This window comes from Nannobrachium achirus (assembly GCF_963921795.1).
Source record: "Nannobrachium achirus genome assembly, chromosome: 5".
Taxonomy (NCBI): Eukaryota; Metazoa; Chordata; class Actinopteri; order Myctophiformes; family Myctophidae; genus Nannobrachium; species Nannobrachium achirus.
The window spans coordinates 8,731,890-8,757,555 of NC_137814.1; the positions used below are offsets into that span (position 1 = coordinate 8,731,890).

Consider the following 25,666-nt stretch of genomic DNA (forward strand, 5'->3'; position numbering starts at 1 on the left):
TCACTCTGTCCACAAGAGAGTGCCGAACAAGCCAAAACAAACTTGGGCTGAAACACGGGCCGCGCGGCTCATCTGTGCACACCTCTAGGGTAACTTTACTCCATCAGTAGTTTAGCAAAATTCACATTCTTTACATTAAGGGGAAAAGGTTGTGCAAAATAAAAACAATAAATTCAATAAATAATCCTAGAAAAAGAAAGACACTACACTCCCAAGTTCGCTCTCCACAATAGCCGTAGTTTCCCCCTTGGCTGTACAGACCATTTAGCATCTCAAAAATGTTAATTATTTATGTACATTAAATCTCTGATCGAGCATGAAGGTCGGCAACCACCACAGGTAATAAAAAAAGAAAATAAACAAGGCCTTTTTTTTGTTCGTTCTTTTTTTTAGTTTTTAAATATAAAACGTGTGTCATAATAGCCTTGTGGTGAAGTGCCAGTATCTCCACTGCAAAAGCCAAGTCCACTCCGACGTCATGAACCACCGCTTTCCAGTTCTTGGGACGTTTTCTCCCAGTATTATAATAATGAATTAATTATTCACAGCCTCGGTGGAACGAGCCTCCGTGAAGAACTTGTCCGAACCTCCACTGTCCACCTCACGACAACACCGCAGCAGCAGCAGCAGCGAGAGTAGCTGTGCTGGTCTGTGCTCGCCATTAACAGACTTTACTGTCAGCACAGGGAGGAATGAATGAGCTTTTCTTTTAGTTCCCAAGGAAATAAGATGAAAAGAAACAAAAAAAAAAAATAAGTTCATATTGGGTGCATTTGTTCATTTTCCAGACTGGAGTTTGTCTCATGAGGAGGGATGTGTGCCTGTCCCGGGCCGGGGGGGGCCCAGCAGGCAGCCTGTTGTTGGGTCTAGTATGAGGCTTCCTTCCTTCCTTTCCACCGTCGGCGGCGGAGGAGAGCGAGGTCTATGAGTGGCCGGCTGCGTTCTCGTTGCTAGGCGAGTTAGAGGAGGACGAGGACGAGGAGGAAGGAGAGAAGCTCATCCCTGAGAGTCCCGGCGGGTCGGTGGCCGTGTTCTGCCCGTTGAGGCTCTTCCTGCACACCGGACACGTGTCGTGCTGCGATAAGAACGACACAGAAGGAAGGGAGACATTGACACATATGATGCCAACCCCGTGTTTCCCCGAGTTTGTATAGGTACCTTACCTGTGCCAACCCCGAGTTTCCCTAGTTTGGGCCGTTTTTGAAGAAAAAAAACAGGCATGATCGCGAAATTGCATGTTTAACCCCCATAACAAACCCCATCTTTCAAACATGGTAGCCATGTTTGTTTACATAATGTAAAAATATAATGGCTGCTATCTCATGAATGCCTGAACGGATTTTCCAAGCAGATTTTTTTGTTTGAAAGCTGTGAACAGCGTGCACACACATGGTGCATGATCTAGGCATGGGATTGTATGATCCGTGCACTATGAATTACATGGAAGTCTATGGAGACCATGGCATCGGGGACCTTCAAAGAGATTTAATTTATTGCAACGAATGTGTTAACACGCGATAAAGACAACGACATGGCTGACAAGACTTCCGTCGTTAACCCAGTCCTGAGGACCCGATTCTAAATGTCTTTTAAATACTGTCATGGACCCCCCTAAATTAAATCTTAAAATATTTTTAGTACTAGGGACCCCCAGAAGCAAAGATATGAGTTAGAAAATGCTAAATATTAGGGGTGGGACGATTCACTTACCTCCCGATTCGATTCGAGTTCGATTAATATATATTTGATTCTATATCACGATTCCTTTTTTTTTCTATAATTTTTATCCCACGATTTTGCAATCCATTTTCACCCAGTGCTAATTGCCTATGTAATCCTGGGCTCTGCTCTCCCTCGTGCATGCTTCCTTCAATGCACGAGGAGTCCAAGTTGCTTCTTTTCACCTGACAGGGGGGGATTTCCCCGGGATGGACGTAGCGCGTGGAAGGAACACATTATTCCAACCAGTTCCTTTCCCCTCCATCAGGCGCCCCGGCTGGCCAGGGGGTGGCAGTATGGAGACCAGGATTACTGCATGTTTTTGTGAGGGTATCTACCCTAGGAGACACGGGGAGAACATGCAAACTCCACACAGAAAGGCCCTATCGCCAACCCCACCTAGGGTGTGGGCGCTGATGATGCGGAGGGAGAACTATATCACGATTCTTGATTTTCTTTTTACATTGCTTCTTTATAAATGTAAAATGTTTAGGTGGTTGTCGTAGGACCACAGCACTTTCCATCAGAAATCAGCGTAGCAGGCGGTGGAGGGGGGAGAGGCTGCAGCTACTTTAGAGGCAGTATGATTTTCATTTTTGAAACTTATTGTAACTTATTTTACCTCAATCGCTATCGCGTCGGTGCCATATCAGCCTGTCGGGATCTTATCACTCGATAATGACCGCTGAGGCAGACGTTATCCCTTACATACCGTAGGTATGGTAAGATTTGTCACAAATGTTTACGATGTTTAAAAGGAAAATAATCTACAAGCTCATGACATAGTGTGTCACTTCGTGCGGCGCTATGAGCGTATAGAACTGCTTTTTCTCCCCTCGAATAGCCAACGTATAAATAATAGTTTAAGTGATTAAAATATAAAAGGACACCGATACTTTCCTGGTTTTAATAAGTTAATAAAGGATGTAAGTGTAACACTGGCTTCTTTCAAAATTGGCAAAAGAAAAAAGAAAACCATCTTCTAAATCTATCTGGAGACCAAATGGGGAGATAAATATACATTTCCCATCTCTCTTGTACATACAGATACAGTTTGTGTTTGCTGATGACATGTATTATTTTGTTACTTTTTGTATGCTATGTTGATGAATTGAATACATACATGTCTGACTAATAAAGTATTCAATCAAGCAATCTGAAAGGAAACCTGAAACGGCTTCCAATAGTTTATCTGGAGAATGGCGGAGATGTATTTATTATTTATAAAGTACTTTCATGATTGAATTGAACCCACTGAGATAAATAAAGATCAGATACTTCAAAGACAGGCCCGCTCAATTCTATGAGCTTATTATAGGTCAAAGCAGGGTGCAGATTCTTTGCAACACAAACATCTAAGGAAACGTCTGCACTCACAAAAGAAAAATAAAAAGAAATGAGGCTTTAATTAATTAATTTTAATGTGCTGCAGCAGTCAAACAAAGACGAGCGCTCTTTGCTCTTTGCGTTTTTTCCGTTTGCTGCATGATTAAAACACATTAGATTTGGTGTGCAATCCACACTGCGGATCCGAAAAGGAGTCATAAAAGGAGTCAATGAGTTTTTACCGCATGCGACAAGACGCACAAATCGAACTGGGTTCGATCGGTAAAAAAACGCACAGCCGCAGCCACCTGCCGCATGGCAAATTCGGATCCAGTGTGCATGAGGTCATAGAGAATCATTGTTTTCATTAAAAAAATGAAATTGTCAGTTTTTTCCGTGCGGAAAAAAAAACGCGTCTGTGTGCAAAGCCCTTTAGGCTGGCTGACCAACGTTTGCCGGCCAAACTGTAGCCGACAACAGCTTCTGTTGTGTGTGATGCCACACCAGACCTCGATCCGTGAGAGAAAGGCAAGCAGAGGGAGGTGGCCAGAGGGATAGAGATTTAGGGAGGGAGGGAGAAAGGGATAGGGACAGGGGGATAGGGAGAGGGACGGAGAGAGAGTATACTTCGCCCGGGCAATAACCCAAAGAGTGCTGGGTTACCGAAACCTGACCACCCTGATCAACAACCCCAGCAAGCTGATCATGTTTTCTGCTTCTAATGCACAACATAGTTTTACCACAGCCTCTTTAAATATGGAATACACCAGAACACACCTGCTCCAGCCATGGGACTATGCAGTCATTGTGAAACAGATGATTGCAAGGAAGTTGTCTAACTTTCTCCCCGGCACGGTAGTCTTCTTTGCACACTGGACATTCTAGACCTGCACCTGTAAAATAAAACATAAAAGAACATAGAAAGCAATACTTTAGCCAGTTGACTATTGAAAATACATTAACACATCTGGTGCCAACCCCGAGTTTCCCCGAGTTTGAAAAGGTACCACCCCTGTCGCCCTGTGCCAACCCAGAGTTTCCCGAGTTTGGGCCGTTTTTGAAGAAAAAAATGTTTTATTTTTTTCATTTTTTTTCCAAAAATGTTTTTTGGACCTCCAGAAATGTATTAGGCATGATCGCGATATTGCATGTTTAACCCCCATACCAACCCATTCTTTCAAACATGGCAGCCATGTTTGTTTACATCTGAAGAAAACAAATCATGAATGCCTGAACGGAATTCCAAGCGGATTTTTTTGTTTGAAAGCTGTGAACAGTGTGCACACACGTGGTGCATCATCTAGGCATGGGCGTGCACGATCCGTGCACTATAAATTACATGGAAGTCTATGGAGACCATGGCATCGCGGGACATTGAAGAGAAAAAATCACTGCAACTTAAGTGTTAATATGGAAGTACGTAAGTAGCCGTGTGGCTAGGGCAGGAATCCATCTCTTGTTTCTGTAGCGTGAGGCGGTTTGATGTACAAGTATACCCCCTGGACAAGACACGACAAGACCCCCTTGTGGTCCCCAGCTAAATGATGGAGAGTTGGTAACCAAATGGACCCTTATAGATCTTTAACTCTTGAGAGCGTAAAATGAAACCAAGATGTCACGCTCTCAAGAGTTAACTTATTGTTTAACATCTGCATTACTTAATCTACAACAAGTCACCGCAATTAGAGAATGTAGAAGAAGTGTTATTTTGATCAACGTTTGCCTGTTGTCTCTCCTACGGTACCAACATCAATACAACATGGAATTGTGGACCTAATCTTATCCAACGATAACAAAATATTCAACGTTTTGGGAGAGGCTAAAATCTCAATCAAATGGTTGTCTGTGGCACAAATGCTGAATAAATAAGGGACCTTGATAAATGAGAAAGGTTGAAAACCACTGCTCTAGTATGTTACAGTGGAGTGGGGACTTAACACCAATCCAGCCCTTGATGCCAAGTGCCAATCGGGGGATTGAACCCCGACCTCCCAGTCTCCGGGGAGGACAGTCTAACCACCAATAAGACTCCCTAATCGGGAGATAAGCAACCGTCAGGTCGCGTAGTCGCATACACAAACTTTAGAAGGCAATGGTAGCCAATTAGGAAGAAATATGGGAAATGGGACAGATCCATGTTGATGACATAACTTTAGAGGTGCTGTGTACCGCTTTGCGCGACTTTAGGGCAAAATCTAGGAGCAGTGTGCCTCATAGTGGCGCTAGAAGAGGGCCATGTGAGAAATGAGAAAATTTGGCAGCCAAGGAGTGTGTGTGTGCAAAGTTTGGCATGGATAGGGGCAACGGTGGCAGAGATATGAGTAGGGCAAAAGTGTGACATGACATGTGACGGACAGACTGACTGACAGCCGGTGGAGGTTTTGATAGTAACAAGGCCACTGAGCACGTTTCATGACATAAAGAACTCACCCACATGTTCTTCTGTGATGGTGACGGTGGGTAAGCTCTTTATCCTCTCTCTGTCTGCAGGCGGCGGACCCGTGTTTTCAAACTGGTTCAATAACTGCCACACAAAGAAAGGCAAAACCTTTACTGGCAACACCACAGCTCCAATCTGTCTTAACATTCTTTTGTGTTAACATTATGTATAGTTTAGGACAGGAGTCTTCAACAGGGACTCCTTGGAGTTACTACAGGGAGGTCGACAAATCTTTGTGTGATAGGATAAAACATTTTGCATTAAACACATGAATTCTAGTCTAGAATCCCTATTCTGAGGAGAACTTTTGCAAAGAATAGTATATATGTTACAGTATGTTCAAGAAACCAGTAAAAGTTGTCAAGGAGCACTCGTTTTGACGTTCACCACACACTAATCACCACCAGATGGCGACGTCAGCCACTGCTCTGCCATTCACCAGAGCGTATATAAGAGAGTTACGTCACGCTTTGAACTCGCCGCAGACCGGAAGTGTTTACTCTTTATTTACTAGCCTAGCCTAGCCTAGCCTAGCCTAGCCTAGCCATTAGCTCCATTGTAGTCACTTGGACAGGGCGTTTAACGTGCGCTTGCCCAGGCCTTACGGCCTGGGCATAAATATAACGATTGCATTCACCACGGCTTCGTAACTCGCGCGGCGCTCCGCCGGCCGCGCGGCCCTGGCCCGCTCTTCGCGGCCACTCGCGCCTGCGGCGCTCGGGGGCGAAGAGCAGGACCAAGGTCCGCTGGCCTTCGCGCCGCTTGGGGCTTCGTGGACCCAGGGGGGCCTCGTAACTCGTTTGGGCTTCGTGGATACAGGGGGGCTTCGGTAGCCGCTCGCAGTGTCGTGGACAATAGAGCGGCGCACCGCCTGGAGTACGTTGTTGTGGCGACCGCTTGCTCCGCCCCGTGCCGCACCACGAGTGCTCCGCGTCTCGAATGTGCTGTTTCTCTAATATACTATGACATATACACAAACTTACAACGGCTCTCTCTATGAGGCGTTGTGAACTTGTAAATAGGCTATTTTCATCAAAGAGGTTTGGTGTAGGGGGAAAAGAACTCAGTGAACGGTCAAGTTTACCAAGTATTGGAAATACTTATGAACATGAATCCAACACTGACCATAGCACTGCCAAACAAGTCTATGAAGCCATCTATGAAGAAGAAAAAAAGTCTAATATGCAACACCATTTATGTAGTGGGGGGGGTCCCTGCTTCATCTCTCTCTCAGCTGTGGGTTCCTTGTTGGCCTGAATAACATTGAAGACCCCTGGTTTAGAAGGGTCTCGTGAGCTCTTTAAACTGATTTGCCTAAACCTACGCTATACTTTGTCATATGGCGAAAATAGCCTGTCCACAAGCTCCCAAGGTGTCTCATAGCGAGCCTGTACTGTAGATTGACTATTTTAGCAGTTTTCCTACAGTTTCATACGCCGTAGAACGTAAAGTAAGAAGACGTTCTCTGTGTACCTGAGTTATGATGGCGTCGAGCCCGTTTGCACCCCAGGCATAGTCCATTGGATTAGAATGCAAAATGCCCCTGCAACAATGTAACAACATAGTCCATTGGATTAGAATGCAAAATGCCCCTGCAACAATGTAACAACATAGTCCATTGGATTAGAATGCAGAATGCCCTTGCAACAATGTAACTAACAACATAGTCCATTGGATTAGAATGCAGCATAAATGCAGGTCATTATAAAAATGTAGGATAAGTGATATTACTTTGCTAGAATAAGTGTTAAATGACAATATATTCTGATAGTAATACAGAGTGGTTGTTTAGTAACAGCAGGGGTCTCCCTGTCTCTCCAACAGAAAACAGAAGTGATGACACCAAGAAATGAGCAGACACAACTGAACAAACAATCTATAGCAATGATTACCATTAGAATTTAGAATATAGAGCTTTAAACTTTTAACACCAAATAATATCACTGACCCTACCTTTAAACACATGGTCAACTAGTGGTGACTTTGTCCATGACTTTGTTCAGACGGCAAGCAGCAAATCCCATTTGTTTCAATTGTTTGTCAACTATTATCTTTAGGGCCGACCGCCCACTCTGTTTATTTACAAGTGATCATGTCATGTGTGTGACATGGTCAACATATCTGCACTGGTTGCTGTGGCTCATACGGGTGTCACACGCCACAAATAGATGTAGCCCATCTGCACTGAATCCAATGACTGAATGTAGAAATCTTCAGTGACCAGAGTCCAGACTGAGACTCATCTTTAGAAATTAGGTTTGAATCGGATATCGAACCACCTGTTGTTCAAATGTGATTAACAAAAATCTGTTTCCATATGTTTATTTATGAACTGTTCTGATATGATTAAAAAGAAGAACAAAAAGTGCCCATTTAGTCAGGGTATATCTTCAGAAATAGTGTCAACTCCTGGAATAAATTCCTTACCAAAAAATGTCTTCACCAATGTGTTTGTAAAGGTGTCTGGTAACACATCTCACAAAGACTGAAATTCAGTTTCCATAGGAGAACTATACAGGATAAAACACACCAAAATAAATAGGCTTTAAGTAGCATGTGAGGGGTCAAACTTGTTTTTTTTTATGATTCTGAATCCATTGCAAGCATTTGTTTTGCAAGAAAAACATTCCTTGGGCCAAAAACGGACCGGCAAAACTATGGTTTAGTGATGAGTCATGACTTTTCACAGTTTTGTGGGAGCCGCCTTTACCCCAAGGAATGTTTTTTTGTGCAAAATGTTGCTTGCAATGGATTCAGAAACATGAAAAACCCCTAGTTTGACCCCTCACATGCTACTTAAAGCATATTTATTTTGGTGTTGTTTTATCCTGTATAGTTCATTTAATGGGACCACAGCTTTCAGCAGCTGTAACGGATTCTCCTAGGGAAACTGAATGTCAGTCTTTGTGAGATGTGTTACTAGACACCTTTACAAACACATTGGTGAAAACATTTTTTGGTAAGGAATTTATTCCAGGACTTTTTAAGATTTCCCCTGACTAATTCTGGCTTGGCCAAAAAAAAAAAAATAATAATAATCTGCTGTCTGTCTGAAGATAGCTCAGGATAAGCCTCTCAGTACGATACAGAAGAAGTTAGACTCATACATACCATGGTCCGATCCCCATGTTTGGCATGGCTGTAGGCGCGATGATTCCATTCACTAGCTGCTGAATAATCCTGTAAAGAGAGGGAGAGAGAGACAAGTCACTTTATCTGAGTATTCTTTGATATTCAACTGAAATCTACAAAAAGGATAGACCAATGAATGAGGCATAGAGCAGTAGTAGGCAACATGGGCCAGGAGTCAGGACTGAGTCAGAAAGCGAGTTTAACGTTGTTTAATGCAATCAGAGAGGACCTTTCTGTTTGGATGTATGGGCTGTCAATCAGATAGGACCTTTCTGTTTGGATGTATGGGCCTGTCAATCAGATAGGACCTTTCTGTTTGGATGTATGGGCTGTCAATCAGATAGGACCTTTCTGTTCGGATGTATGGGCTGTCAATCAGATAGGACCTTTCTGTTTGGATGTATGGGCTGTCAATCAGATAGGACCTTTCTGTTTGGATGTATGGGCTGTCAATCAGATAGGACCTTTCTGTTTGGATGTATGGGCTGTCAAGGCAAGAAAGTATTTTTTGCCACTCAGTCAGTAGGCGTTCCTGCATAACTTCCGGGTATGATGATGATGTCACGCGCATAACCTCTAGAATATAGGCACTGTTTTTATGGGTCCCTTAATTTATGGTTTCCTACATTATGCATAGATTTCCCTTAGTAATCTCATAAAAAAAGATTAAAAAAAAGATCGAAGAAATTCCATACTTTTAACTCATTGAGTGCCAGCCTATCACCACTAGAGGGCGCCCAGTGACCAGAGAATAATAGAGATATGCTGGTAATGCATGCCCAAGACCTGGAGCCATGCCTTTTTTTACAAAGGAAAGGACACTTTCCTTTGTGCATGTACAGGAAGAGGATGAAGTTAGCTTGAAGTTAGCTATTGGCTACCAAGCATTTTAGAAGCCTTATTTTCGTCAACTTAGCCATGATTAAACCTTGCACACCTCATGCATGGGAAAAAAAACAGAGAAGAATGAGCTCTAAAAAATCCAATGCAATCCTGGATTGCATTGAAGTGGATTTGTGCAGTTTGTTCACAGCTTTCAAACAAAAAAATCCGATTGGAAATCCGTTCAGGCATTCTTGAGATAATCGCCATTATGTTTTACATGTAATGTAAACAAAAATGGCTGCCCTGTATGTTAGATGGGGTTGTATGGGGGTGGAACATGCAAAATCGCGATTGAAATCATGTTCACCAGATTTGATGGGGTCCAAAAAAAAAAAAAAAAAATTCAAAAAAAAATTTTTCAAAAAAAAAAAAATGTTTTTTTTTTTTTTTTTTTTTTTTTTTTTTAAAAAGCCGAACTTGTTCGGGATCGGCACACTACGATACGCTAATAAAGCCGAACTAGTTCGGGATTGGCACTCAATGAGTTAAGAAGTAGTGAAAATAGCCAATGTGTTGTGAGCTTGTAGATCTGCTGTTTTCACTAGTTTGAGTCCCGATCAAACATTCTCTTTTGGGGTTTGGAGCCAAACAGTTTGGGAACCACTTAGTCGGGGGCGTTAGGGATATTTCGCCCTGTATAGAACGTCGATGGGGGCCCAACTTGATTTGGCTGCTGTGGCGACCCCGAAGGTCGCCGACTCGGGCGCCCTAGCTAAATCATTAGAGCATGCCCTGGGCTACATCTGTGCAAAATTTGGCGCTTTTAGACTAATATAGCGCAAAATGGCTATGTTATCTCCCTAACGCCCCCGACTAACTGGGCTACAGTATAACATCCAAAAAGAGAAACTACCCTCACCGGAAGAATGCTGCTTATACTTTTATCCATGCTGGGAGTGACTGACAGGCAGGTGTTCCAACAACACAGTTTTCTCTGCACCACCTTGAGCTCCTGTTGTGTGAAAGAGCTGTGGTTGATGGAGTTTAAGGAGTTTGGCTGTGTCCGTCACACTCCATAAAATGTTCCCTTTTTGTTTTATTAAAACTCTTTAATGAACTAAACGTCCTCTAAAGTGCAACACTCAAGGATGTGGCCTACTACACTAAATGAATACACAAGCATCTCTATCTGCGCCTGTGACATCTGATTACACACAGCTCTATCAGTATGCAGCTTTATCGCACAAATCTGTTTTTATGGCAATGAATGATATTATTATTTTTCTTAAATACAATTAAATAAAAACCTATTCTAAATGAATATAGTTTATTATCCCATTTAGGCCTAGTATTATTGAATGCTTTAACTAATGAAAAATAGCAGATACATACAAGCTCACAGCGCGGCACCGAGTGCCGCGCGGAGAGCTTGTAGATCTGCTATTTTTGAAGAAGTCATGAAAATGTGTGCAAATCTTTGAATATATGTATTTTTTAAAGCGAACGTTTGTAACTCAAATTTTGCTTCTGGGTGGTCCCTGGAACTAAATATTTTGAGATGGGGGTCCGTGGCCAAATACATGTTATTTTGGGGGTCCTTCACATGAAAAAGCTTGAGAACCACTGACATGGTAGTCTCTCGAGAACAGACTGACTGAGCTCCAGTTATGTGAAAAGGACCTTTTCTTTGACAATGGCTGGCCAGATTGCTGACACAGAAACATAGGTTTTTTCCAAAAACCTTGGAAGAATTCAAAAGACACTTATAGAATCGGGTCAAAATTCTAATTTTCAAGATTTTTCAAAAATAGCAGATCTACAAGCTCGCAGCGTGGCACTCGGTGCCGCGCTGTGAGCTTGTATATCTGCTATTTTTCAATAGTTAAAGCATAAAATAATAATACACTATAATGTGTACCTGTTCCAAATCAGTTATTGTATATAAGACGTTCTGTCCCAGGTTCCAGTTCTAAAATTAGCCCATTGATCATGTTCTGGCCCACCCTCTAATGTCTTACTAAATGAAATTCGCCCGAGGCAAAACCTACTCGCCGACGCCTGGCGTAAAGGATAAAGAGACGGCGTAATTGTTCTTTCTGCACCATAGCCTATGACTATAGTCGAAAACCATTAATGCATTTGTGGTATTGGTCCGTCTTGCCATAACGAGATACCGCTCACATTATGCGGATATCATAGAACAGGGGTCTTCAACATTTTCAGGCCAGGGACCCCTTAGTTGAGAGAGAGATGAAGCAGGGACCCCCACAACCTTTTCATAGATTCCATATAGTTTCATTGTTTGACAGCACGATCGTCAGCGTATTTTGGATTCATGTCAATTTTTGTTTTCGGATATTTAACCACTTAAAGCACTTGAACCCTTGCGTCCATATTCTGAGAACTTTAGCCAAAAACAGCAGATCTACAAGCTCACAACGCCTCGCAGCTTCGGCAAAGAGCTTTGGAGGGGGAAAAGAGCAGACTAATTACAGAGTGAAAGGTCAAGTTTATTAAGTATTGACCGTTCAAGTGGTTACATATCTGAAAACACACATTAACATGAATCCAAAATACACTATTGATCGTGCTGTCAACCAATGAAACTATATCTATGAACAGATTGTGGGGGTCCCTGCTTCATCTCTCTCTCTCAACTAAGGGGTCCTTGGCCTGAAAACGTTGAAGACCCCTGCTCTAGTATGAGTGTGTAAATGGCTTCCCACATGAAGAAGAACAAATTCTTCATATTAGCTCTTCACTGGCTGGCTGCTATGAACTCAGGCATTGTAATTTTCTCCCTGAACAACTTTATGAAGTGATTGGAGCAAACTGTACATATCCATCACTTCATAAAGCTGCTCAGGGGGAAAATTGCAAACGCGTCTCCCTTTCAGAATGTAAACAAGGTTTACGAACGTACATGCTGCTGCTGCTCGGGGAACGGGAGGAGCGCAATTAAAATGGTCTTCGCTTTTAATAGCCGCAGTTTAAATGGGAGAGCTTTACAACGTGCTTTACATCAGCCCAGCATTCACACACCAATTATGGTGGAGGCTGCCTGGGGCTGGACGCTCCGTGCTCCCACAGAATGGGACTTATATGTGTTGTTTTGTAAGTAGGAGATGTCTGCGCGCTTCAGCCAGCAGTTATTGGTAGAAGGACTCGTTGGTGCTCAACAAGGACACACTATATAAAAAAAAACATATTACCTGGGCACTTCAAAATTGACTACCCAAATAAAAATGCATCATTTTTATTTGGGTAGTCAATTTTGAAGTGCCCAGGTAATATGTTTTTTTGATGTGTTGTTTTGTATTGAGTTTAGTTGGTGAGTTTTAATTTGCTCTTTTTTTGGTCTGTTGGTAATGTGTGTTTTAAGAGAGCACAGTGACAGATTTTTGTTTGAACTCGTTTGTCCTCTGGACAGTGGTTATGATGTTATGTCCTCTGTCAAAATGAAAAACAAATCTATTACAAAAACAATTAAAAAATATATATATGGTGGAGGCGGCAACCATGCAAGGTACAGAACCTGCTCATCTGAAGCAGTTTGGGCATCATGTCATTAGAGGCTGGACAATGTTCACAAATAGAGAAAACAGCAGAATGAGCAGATACATAGATTGCAGACTATTTGTTCTATTCATATACAAATATAATGCACATCCTCCAGCTATGATGCTGAGCCAAACTGCAGGGTCAGCATTTCTTTTTTAATATTTTATATGATTTAAATAATTGCGTTGATTGCGTAAACACTTTTCTTCTTTAATTTTACACACTCCGTTTGCTGCTCTAAACATAACTTTGTGAGCATCTGTGTGTTCTTGAAAAGAGTTGCAGAGTGTACTGCAAATTCTGCAGAATTGGCTGATAGGCAAACTATTGTATTAAGGGAGTGGGATGAAATGAGTCACTTGTGAAGTAGTGAGTTTCTGTCATTTTCTAACACTAAATTAACTCGAAGAAGAATACAAGGTGGAATTAACATCATTGCTTTGTGTGCTGCTGTTGGGAATGAGGTTTGGAGGATTTCAAAGCGAGTTGCAAGCCCTTCTTTCCTCTATGTTCTCTAGTCACCAATATGGCGAAGTATATAAAGGCCACTTAACCTTTTTGTTGCCAAGCATTAAAATAGTCAATGTCTTCCTTTTCCAGAATTGCCAGAATCTTACCTTTTAATGTGCACAATGTGCACACAGGTCATGCACGGATGATGCACCACACGTGTGCACGCCATTCACAGCTTTCAAACAAAAAATCCGCTTGGAAAACCGTTCAGGCATTCCTTCAAATGTAAACATACTAAACAAACATGGCTGCCATGGGAGCTGCCATGGGCTGTTCTGGGAGTCAAACATGCATTTCGCGATCGCCATGATGCCGAAACCGGAAGTTGGAAGTAAGGAGAGTAGGGAGAGCAAAAAACTGCCAACTCGGGAAACTCGGGCTTGGCACATCTATACACAAAGTCGGGAAACTCAGGGTTGGCACCATATGTGTTAACACTTTGACTGCCATAATTTTGCCATAACTAATGTAGATTAGCTGCGATATAGGAAAAAGCGATGTATGCATTTTTTCTGCAGCCAAGATGAATACAATTCAATGGACACTGGATGTCGCCGGATGTAGTATTTCATGAGGCATCATGGGATACTGAGTTTTTTTCCCTCCCTCCAGCCTGCGGTAGCACTCTGGCTATTGGTTACCATGGTAACCAGTTAACACGTCAGGCAACATCAGGAACCACGGTATTCAACATCACTTCCTAAAAGAATGACCATGATCATGCTTCTGTTCATCGTGTCACACAGTGACGGCACAACTCAGTGACTTGTTTCAATTGGTTTAGGAGGGCTACAGAGTTGTATGAATTCCAGATAGTGTATGAACTTCATATCGTTTAGGAAAGACTGACCTTACGTGAACGGAATGCATTTCATGGTTCTGGACCATACATACTGTACTAGTGTACTATACATTGAACAATATGACGATAACAGTACAGTAACAGTAACACGCCGCTAGGGCGAGAAGCGACCGCCAGGTTAAACAGCTGAGCTGTCTGTGTAAGCCACAGGCATTCAGCGACGTGACACAAAGCCATGGGAGTGAGCGTTACACCAAATGTGTTACTTACAACCTTTTGTGACCTGCCTTCACGGATGGAATGGGGGGGAGGAACTGAAGTCGATAGGTAACGCAATTCAGTGTATTAGCTGACTCACTCACTCACGGACATGAGCGTGACTCAAGTCACGGACATGAGCTGTACGCTTTCATACTAACTGCGACCTGACGGTCACAAAAAATCATGGGTGAAAATAACTGACCCCTCTAACGTCGGGACCCCCTCCTGGCGTGGACCCTGACGTCGGGGGACGTGGCGGCCGCGGGGCTGCCGCGCGCTGTAGCGCTGCCGCGATCCCAGTCCCATGTCTCGCTCCCTCCGGCTCTCTGCGTCGCGGTTGTCCTCGGCGGGAGGCGCCAGTCCTGCCTGGAGGTCGAAGGCGTCGTCAAAGATGCCCAGGGCGAACTGGCCGTACCCGGGGGGGAACGTGAACAGGTGCTGGTGGTCCATGTTCTGCAGGAGGAGGAAATCACAGAGGCTGTGAGGTGCCACACACACATGAAGCCGGTGGTTCTCGAATCGTTGTTGTCACGTGGAAACGGTCCATTTTGTATTCATCATTTTAATAATGATTTAAATTTGTGAAAAGAGACGATCTACTATGCTTGAAGATCTGCTATTTTCACTCGTTTTGTGCGACAGTCTTGTATGGTGAAGCAGGGCTTTACTTGACGAAAAACAACAACAACTTACAAATATGAAACTTTGAGATACAACGTTTCTCCCCAACAGTGAAAACATTTCCAGGACCCCCAGTTTGGCATGAATTAGGCCACAGACCCCCTTAAATTAAACCAAACAAGGGTCCATTTTGGTTACAGACCTGTAAGGGTCCTTTTGGAGCACCTTAGCTGGGTACCCCCTGGAACCCTGTAGCAATGTAATAATTTAAATGTGATAAAAACTCATTATGTAATAATCAGCTCATAATGTAATAAGAAATTAGCGCATAACAAGTGATTTTTCTATAATGTAATAATGTGTTACATTAAGGACCACACGTAGCCGGCTAGCCGCTCATAATGTAATACAAGTTCATAATGTAACAATGGCCCATATTGTGTCTTTCGGCCTGGCGGGGACAATAAAACATCATAATGTAATGACCCATATTGTGGAGAAAAGTCTTGCATCGCCCTAAAGCTTCTCGCCCTTAGGGCGTCTTACTGGTTACCTCTGATGACAAAGGGCCAAGACAGAATGTCCAGGATGGTCACCTGTCTGTCTGTCTGTCTGTCTGTCTGTCTGTCTGTCTGTCTGCAGGATTACACAAAAACAACCAGACCAAATCACACAACACTTGGAGGAGTGTCACATTGGCCCACTTTCCCATGGGGGCCCACTGCCAAATTATATATAATATGACAGTTTCTACCACTTTTTGTGGTCACATGTTCAAATACTGGATTCTGATTGGCTTACAACAGTGGTAAATCAGTCAACAACCTTGAGTTGGCTCATGGACCCCGCCCACTGAAACAATTAATGATTGTAACTAAAGATCCTTGCAAGTTACAACTGTGTTTTCTTTCATTTATATGGTAGAAGTGGTAGAAAAGCAATTTACCATTCAAGGTCGTGGGTTGTTGTTTGGCACGAGGCGAAGCCGAGTGCCAAACAACAACCCACAACCCACAACCCAAGCCAACAACCCACTCCCCATCATGGTAAATGGCTTAACTAGCCACTTAAACCCTCTACTAGACTGGGATCCACCAGGGCTCTGTAATAGTCTGGATGGATCTAAATTCCAAATACTATGTCATCACGCAATGACATCACAACATTGTCATCACAACCAATGTACTGGTCTTTAAAAGTAACTGTTCAATAAACCAAATGTTTAAAAACTATTCCAACTAATTGTTGTTTTGCAGCATATCCTGTACATTTGTTGCACTAGTTCACTGTGCTGTGTGAAATGTTTCACTGGACAATAGATGTGAAAGGAGGACCTAAAGAGTACTACCATGCTGCTGTGGTAGTCGGACACAAGCTGTACTCATTTGGAGGATACAACAACTACCTGAACATCAGTGATCAGATTGAAGTCCACATATTCAACACATTGTCTTTGCGTTGGAGGAAGTTGCCCCCAGTGACAAATGGAAGAGGACAAAGTCCTATTGAGATTCCCTCTGGGCGCTATGGCCACACAGCTGTGCTGGTAGAAGAAATTGTCTACATCTGGGGAGGGTATCCTTGCTGCAATGTGCTTTATGCCTTTGATGTTGACACCCACAGCTGGTTCAAACCCAATATTTCTGGGACTATTCCAGGAGCAAGCGTGTTCCACTCAGCATGCGTCCTGGAGAAGGTTATGTATGTGTGTGGAGGATACACCCAGCTGACTGGATATACTAATGACATGTACAAGTTGGACACCGCCATAATGCTCTGGTCTTTAATTAACACCAGAGGAACTCCACCACCTCATTCAGACGGTCACTCTGCCACCGTCATCGGGACAAAGATGTTTGTATTTGGGGGCCGGGGGCACCAGGGGAACTTCAACAACAACACAGTGTTTGACACAGAGACCAACTGCTGGCTGAGCATGCCTTCTGGACACCTTCTCCCAGATGGACGTTTGTGTCATTCAACCTTTGCCTACAATGGAGAGCTGTACGTATTTGGTGGCCTCAAAGGGAACCAGTCCTTCAATGATCTGTGGAAATTCAGTCCGGAGGCCTTTTCCTGGAAGCAGGTTGAGACCAAGGGGAAAGACCCGTGTAGGATGATTGGGATGATCTGTTGCATGGTGGGAGATCGTATTATCATCCATGGAGGATACAAAGAAAACGGCTGTGCTTCTGTTGACCTGTACATCCTAGACTTAAATCCTAGCCTGAAGACGTTATGCAAGCTAGCAGTCACTCAGCATGGTCTGGATGAGTCTGAACTCCCACATGACATCAGGTGGGAACTGGCAACCATGACTACCAACAGCAACCAAACAAAATGACAGCACACACACACACACACACGCGCGCACACACACACACACACACACACACACACACACACACACACACACACACACACACACACACACACACACACACACACACACACACACACACACACACACACACACACACACACACACACACACACACACACACACACACACACACACAGTGAGCTAGGGTGACCATACGTCCTCTTTTGCCCGGACATGTCCTCTTTTAGGGGGCTGTCCGGCCGGTCCGGGGGGGTTTTATAAATTCCTTCAAATGTCCGGGGTTTCGCGCATATCACAGTTTAAGCACGGACATTTACAATGCACGTTCAATGGTTCTTTTGGAAACACACTGTGAGAGGCGCTAACCCCGGAACGTGTATTATTCATACTACTCTCTGCCTGCGATCCCTCCCTCCCTCAGCCTGTCTCGCTTTCAGATCAGAGGCAGAGCAGAGCAGAGCTCTGCAGCAGATCGCGCAGCGCAGAGCCAAACGAACTGCAAACGCTATTAATGCTCACTCCCTCAGCAACTGTGTTTACATTGGTGAAGGAATCTTGCCTGCTATTCCCTCAATCCTGGTCTAAAAATGACGGGAGACGGCTCTACGGATGCGTATCGGCGAGGCGAAGGTGCTCGCGACGACCGCGGCTTTCAATCACTGATGAAATGCACAAAAAGTGCGAGTGACCAACATTGAGAAGCAGAGCGTTCTGTCAGCAAAGCTGGTAGTCTTCTGTGTCCATTTAGGCATTTACAATTATAAAAGTTCTGCTTCAAGCCCATAACACTGCAAAGTAGCTTACAAGACAGTCTGTGCGAGGTGAGAGCTCTTCTGCTAACTAAATTGACAGAATCTTTTCTACAACCTTGTAAAGCAGAAGATACGGCGGTTTGAATAATGGGCTACCTCTCTTTTATTTAGTTACAAAGCTGAACGTTCATACAGGAGCCAAAAGGCATACTTTATCAGTGGATCTCTAGATTTGTAAAGGGTCCAATTGGAACCCCCTCAAAATTGAATACATAAGCTATTAGTGGTATAGGGCATAATTGAGCGGTAAACTAGTAATAGAAAAAAAAAATTGGGGGAAAAATTATATATATATATATATATATATATATATATATATATATATATATATATGCCGGGTAGAGTGTCCTCTTTTTGGATTTTCAGAATATGGTCACCCTACAGTGAGCCAACTACATTAAATTAACAAACAAACAAACAACATGGTCTAAGCATATAGGAATAAAAACAATAAGTGGTGCTATTTGTGAGCGCCAGTCGTACCGCTACTGCTAGCCAATCACAGAGCGTCCTTGTTCCTTGACCTTGTGAAAAAAAAGGTTCCATTTCGTTTTTAACTTTTATTTTATTTTTATTTTTTTTGTGTTGAAAATCATTTGATAATAATACAATGAATAAAGGGATATTTACTTGTGACCCACACATATTGGTCTAATGTGAGAGATCGTCAGGTCATTTGCAGGTTAGAAATTTATTTAGAACTTGAATATCTCAAAAGTAGTATTTCAGCATGGCATCATTCTATAAGCCATATCTTCAAAACTGTTGGGTCAATCTCCACAACCAATATATAATTTTGCAGCTATGATCCCCAGCTTTCAAATGAAATGAAAAAATGAAAATGAATAAAAATCCAATGACTGGCTCCCAGCCAAATTGGGACACATTATGGACTTTTTATTTTATTTTATCCTTTATTAATAATAATATGTATCCATATACATACAAAATATATTATGCCCATACATGGAGATCCCTATCTGAACCAGCCACACAGATATGGGCCATGCCTTTGCCATCTGGCCAGTGATACAATGACATAAAATGAAAATGTATGCCCATCATATATGAGTTGCTACAAACCCGCTCAGGACCCCTGGGGGTCCCTGGAACCCACTCGTCCCATAGACTCCCACTGAAAGGCTTTTTCCTTTTTTCCCCCCAAAGTAAACAGAAGCGCTGTTTTTGGTCCGGTGACATCATCACCGCGTCAGATGACCTTTCGTTTACCCCGGAAATAATTGGTGACCCATAAGCTAGCGAACAGCGCCACCCAGAGTAAAAAGAAAAATTGGCGGCCTGGACTATTGGGAATATCTTGGGAAAACTCAGTTCATGGCAGTCAATGAGTTTACACTTTTATGAACATGTTGAAAAAAAAAGAAAAAAGAAAGTTCCATTTCGTTTTTAACGTATTGATCCCCCCTGTGGACCGCAAATGGCCCGCGGGCCACCTATTGGGGAACTCTGCAGTAAACTGACATGAAACCATGATGCTGTCATCATATTGACATGATACTGACCATGACACTGACCTTATCGTGGCCATGTTACTGACATGATACTGACCTGATACGATACTATTACATTATAAGTTGCTACTTGCTACATTTGTAATACATATGACAATGTAAGACTTTTCTCCACAATATGGGCCATTGTTTGCCTGGCTCCACCCCACATTTGTTTAGGCGATTCAGAGTGAAACGAAATGTAAATTCAGGCTGAGTTTTATTACATTATACACTACGTGTGGTTCTATTGTAACACATTATTACATTATAGGATAATCCCGTATTACTTTATCCGCTCTTTTCTATTACATTATGAGCTGATTATTCCATTATGAGGTTTTATTCCATTTAAATTATTACATTATGAGCCGTTATTACATTATGAGCTGTTATTACATTATGAGCTAATTATTACATTATGAGGTTTTATTAATTTAAATTATTACATTATGAGCAGTTATTACATTATGAGTTGCTACAGACCCGCAGATCGGTGAAAATAGCAGATCTACAAGCTTACAACACCTGTAGCTATCACAGCTAAACATAAAGCCATCAATGGAAAAACAATATCCATTTATGTTTGATTTATAGCCGAGGCTATGGGGAGACTATGCCTTAATGAGGCCGCTATGGTCCAATAAAAGTACTGAGAAAGACTTGTTTAATTATGTCACATCCAATTATTGATTTTGTTGTTGAATGCACAATTTGTTTTCTTAGACGAGGAAGAAGGATTAAAAGTCAATGCTCAGCCTCAGTCAGTAATGATAAAAAACGAAACCCAAGACAGTAATCGTAGTAGTCATGGACTCAGACTTGAATTCTAACAGCCACATTAACACAATTACAAAGTCAGCCTGCTAAAGGATTTATGTCTCAGCATTCATCTTCAGTAGACTTGACTACAGATCTCCCAAAGACTGCAGTTGATTCAAAAAGCTGTTGCTCAAGTCCTTACTAACAACAAGAAAGTGGAGCTTATCACACAGTTGAGTTCTTAGATCTTTACCGTGGCTCCCCGTCTGTCAAATAACTGCTGTTGGTTTAAATAATATGTACATTTAAACTATACACACTATGACTATAGGATGCGAGGTCTACACATCAATCTGGCTTCTGTTAACATATATCATGCTGTCTAAATTACTGTACATTTTAGCCTTTAAATAAGCCTGCAAGGTCGTCACGGCTATGGTCTTCGGAGCGAGTCAGCAGTTCCAACTGCAATAGGGAGTTTGTTCCACAGTTTGGGAGCCAAACGGCAGAAGAGTTTGGGGCACGTTGTCCCCGTGGTTTTAGGGAAGGTTCTGACAGATGTCCTGTGTTAGCTGATCTGAGTTGAGCGGGCAGGGTTGTAGGTTTGGATCAGGCTTTGGAGATACTTATAGGGGTGCCATACCTTTGGATTTGTTGTAGGCCAACATCAGTGTTTTGTACTCTGTGCGGGCAGTAACTGGGAGCCAATGGAGGGAGCGGAGAAGGGAGGGAGAAGTGAACATTTGTGTCTGGTTGAAGACCAAGCATACTGCGGCATTCTGGATCATTTGGAGTGCACATGTCGGGTCTCAATGCCATACATAGGGCCAATAAACGGGGAGTCTGGTGCTAGAGCATGGAACATCTAGACCCCTTCTCAGTAGAGTTCTCAAATTCTGCCCGAACCGACCCGGTTTGGCCAAGACGACAATGGCGAAAGTGGCAGTTTACAAGATGTTTTGGCCTTTACCTCTGAAACGGTAGGTCCAATCTGCTCAGTTCAAAGCTTGTTGGATGCGAGACTTTGAGGACACACAATGACAGTTCAGTTCAGTTTTTCTTTTTTTTCTAGTTTTCAGGCTCAAAAGTATGGTAATTGTTTGGGCCGAGCCTCTGGCTGGCCCAGTGAGGGCCGGGCCTTCATTTTCAGGCCCGTTGAGAACTCTACCTCTCGGATCAACTGGGACAGGTCTGCTTTCTGAACCCAGAATCAGAACTAAATGAGGAGAAGCAGCATTCAGTTTGTTATGCTCCAGCACATATCTGGAACAAACTCCCAGACACTCTCACTTCTTTCACATCAAAGCTGAAGATTTTTCTTTTACAGAGGTTTCCGAGTCATCCCATGTGCTGCACTGTAACATAATTCTCACACTTTTAATCGGTTTCATTTTAGCTCTAGGTCTTACTGTCTATTCTTTTAACAATTTTTGTATTCAAAACCAAATGTCCTCTTATAAGGTGTTTCTTTTGCACTTTGTCCTAATATAATGTACATACATATTTTGTGTAAAGCACTTTGAACTGCCTTGTTAAAATGTGCTGGACAAAATAACACATCGAACGCTATAATAAAAGCTCACACACTGACCTCGAAGTGTTGACGGTTCTGATCGCCTGCCGGGGCTGATGATGATGATGATGATGATGAAGTCGACCCATTATCACTGCTGTGTGTACGCCGGGGATAGAAATAAGTGGAGATGAATGCAACTGTAGTCCACAGGAGCTCAACACAAAACCACTCCCATACATTATTAGCTTAAAATACACTTTTACCTTCTGTTCTCAGGAAGCTCTTCGATGAAGCCCGAGTCACAGCGTGGACAGGTGTAGTCCTGCAGTGAAAATAGGGGTGGGTGGGTGATAGGGTGATAAATATCGTTGAGACGATACAATGTCTCCATGATATGCCTTTTCAGAGATATCGTATATATTGTGATACAATGAATGAGGGAGCCTTATAAAAAATCCTGTTGAATTGTTAATACAGAGACTTCATTACGGAATCCATTTAAACCTGCATTTTGGTCTAAATCAGTAGTTCACAAACTTTAAAATGTCAAGGTCTCCCCTTAACTCTTGAGAGTATACAAAATGTTAGGAATGTAGGTGGTAACTTGAAAAATAACCATTAAAACAAGTGTGATAAGATTGTGTATCGTGATACAGCTTGGGGAAATTGAATTTTTCCATATCACCCACCCCTAAGTGAAAATGGAAATAAGTGTGATACAAATCTTATGGTTAACCTCGCCTCATGTACACATCTGAATTCTGCATCTTCATATATATGAACATTTTTCTAAAATATCATGTACACATCTGCTGCATATGATGCTAAGGTTCTAAACCTCATGTACTGTACATACCTGATGCTACCACTAACTACATACACTATCTCTCAGCCAAGGACCCCTTAGCTGAGAGAGAGAGATGAAGCAGGGACCCCCACAACCTTATCATAGATTCCATTTAGTTTCAACACAATCACCAGTATATTTTGGATTCATGTCAATTTGTTTTTTCATATAACCACTTGAACCGTCAATACTTTATAAACTTGACCTTTCACTCGTCTGCTTTTTTCACCACTTTTTTCTCAACGCCTCGCAGCGTGAGCGTGAGGCGTTGTGAGCTTGTAGATCTGCTATTTTTGGCTAAAGTTCTCAGAATATGGATGTTAGGGTTCAAGTGGTTAATATAAAAAAGGAGAAAAAAATGTTTCTATCACACAGAGATTTGGAGGACCCCCTAGGGGTCCTGTACCCCCTGTTGAAGACCCCTGATATAGCGTATAATATATTGTGATAATTTAAAGCGTTTCTATACTGTGTTCTGTTTTCTTATCTCTCATCTCCTTCCTTCTCTCTACTCTCACTCTTTTCACATAAACTACAGTATGCACAAATAATACATAGATAAATAAAACATCTTTACATCTGTAAAACTGTGATGTGACAATAAAGCTGATTCTGAGCTGTGATGTTACATCAGTAATGGACCCCCAACAAAGTGGAGAGTCTTGGGGTTCCCAAACCAAATGAGGAGGCAGAACAAGGTGTTTTCAATGCCTTCAAATACGCAGTGTTTATCTATTCTAAGCACACAAAGTGGCTTAAAAAGCTGTTTTTAAGCTGACCTTATAGCCATGTTTTTGTGTCCATGTGTCTGTCAAAGACTAATCTCTCAAGAACAGACCCTCTGATGAGAGAGAAAAAAGGAAAAGGAACTTCTTTTTTGGACGATGGCAAGCCAGATAAGCCTGGGTTTCCGAGGCTAGTCAAAGACAAATGCTGTGAAGGAAGTGTTTTCCCTTCTCATCCGTTTGATGTATCACTAGTGTACAACTTAACAAGACGTGTGGACCTGCAATGGGTGTGGTGAGAAGAAATAGCTGTCTAGGAATGTTACACAGTAAAGATCCTTAGTGACAATGCATCCACTGGTAACGCTGAGAGGGTGAGGATATAACCAAATGGACCTGTACGAGTCATTTGCACACACTCTCAGCGTTAAGTTTAGCACAGATGATTTGACTATGTAATGCAAATCTGACAAATCGAGTTGGTTATTTTATATAACACACTGTCACAAGCCGTCTATGGCATGTTTCTGTGAACACATCATCATCATTTAGAACAAGCTTTCAAAGCAGCTAAAGCTACAGTTGGATGACTGTTGGAAAGTCACTGTACATTTCAAGAAGCTTCCCCTGAATGGAATACTGCCTGCTGATTGTTGAGGGCAGGCTGAGCTGCTGTTGTTTTGGGCTGCTGTCAAACATGTGTTCCCTCACTGCCTGGTCAAATGTACATCCTGATATTTTCTAAATCTACAAGTTTGTCCTCTGTCCCTAAACCAAGGTACATGTAGGCCTACAGTATATTGTACGCCCCCCAAAAGGATCTACAAGCTTCTATAAAAACCAAAACAGGAGCTGATTCTCTCTCACTGACAGTTAAAACCCCACCATAAGCTACAACCAGGTTAGCTGACCTGCTATGCTTACAGAGCAGTATACGAGGAAGGAAAATGTTGTGGATATACACTGTTATTCAAGATACTGTACAATGATGCAATTTAATCATCAGTAGCTATTGTGACAGCAGTGTGTGACACTGTTAAACTGTCACCCAGGCTAGCTAAGCTGCTACACAGAGGTAGAGACAAACTGAAGCAGAAAAGAAACAACAGTTCTTGCGATAGACTGGTTTGAAATGATTATATAAAATGTTAAATAAATACGGTCCCATCTGATCATCAGTGATTGTGACACTATTAAACTGTCATCCAGGCTAGCTAAGCTGCTACACAAGAGCCAGTAGAGTATCTGAAGCAGGAGAAAGAACAGATCCTGGAATAGATCCTATAATGAAACGATGATACAAAACTATAAAACATTCTAACGACCAAATGATGCCGTCTACTGATCATCAGTCGATGTCACAGCAGTGTGTTGTGAGATCGTAAGTGTGTGTGTGTACGTATGTGTGCCCACTGCCCACATCCACCCACCCACACACACACCCACCCACCCACCCACACACACATTGAAACGATCAGCCAGAATAATAAAGCTCTGGTTTGTATTAATGGAGGCTGTGGTTCCTCTGTGTGTCTCACCGGCAGCCTGGGGCTGATCTCCGCCGAGCAGCGGTGACAGAAGAAGCGGCATGAGGAGGAGGAGGAGGAGGGGGTCCGCCGTGGAGGAGCTTCAGCCATCTTCTGATGAGGAGGAGAGATGATGGTGATGATGTTGTGAGGAGGAGGAGGTGTTGCTGCTGAACGGAACGGACGGACTGACGGACCCAGCGACCCGACGGACCGACGGACGGACGGGAGCCGACGGGGGACAAAAAAAATCGCAGTTGAAGCTCTATGAGTTGAAGGCTGAAGCCCCACCCCGTCTTCACTCTGGTGTCGGAAGCGTTTTCCCCATTCATTTCTTCCATTGACATTTCATAAAGTATTTATTTAAACGTTTTTAAGCCTCTGACAAAATCCTCGGCTGGAGAGGAATCATGACAATATTCA

The 25,666-nt window shown here is 42.7% G+C and overlaps 1 protein-coding gene across 2 annotated transcripts; it reads right to left on the reverse strand.

The window, feature by feature from the left end:
* Nucleotides 1-466: 466 nt before the first annotated feature.
* On the reverse strand, nucleotides 467-25,385 carry LOC308284732 (E3 ubiquitin-protein ligase RNF126-like). 2 transcript variants are annotated; one of them, XM_080725459.1, is made up of 9 exons: nucleotides 25,256-25,385; nucleotides 22,409-22,467; nucleotides 22,221-22,296; nucleotides 14,782-15,032; nucleotides 8,597-8,665; nucleotides 6,959-7,028; nucleotides 5,476-5,569; nucleotides 3,823-3,938; nucleotides 467-1,075 (listed from the first exon to the last, which is right to left on the reverse strand). In XM_080725459.1, the coding sequence occupies exons 1-9, from the start codon at nucleotides 25,352-25,354 to the stop codon at nucleotides 923-925; spliced, it is 987 nt and encodes a 328-aa protein (XP_080581585.1). In that variant the 5' UTR covers nucleotides 25,355-25,385; the 3' UTR covers nucleotides 467-922. The 2 variants fall into 2 exon arrangements, with proteins under 2 accessions (XP_080581585.1, XP_080581584.1); XM_080725458.1 differs by having other exon boundaries at nucleotides 22,221-22,299.
* Nucleotides 25,386-25,666: the final 281 nt, after the last annotated feature.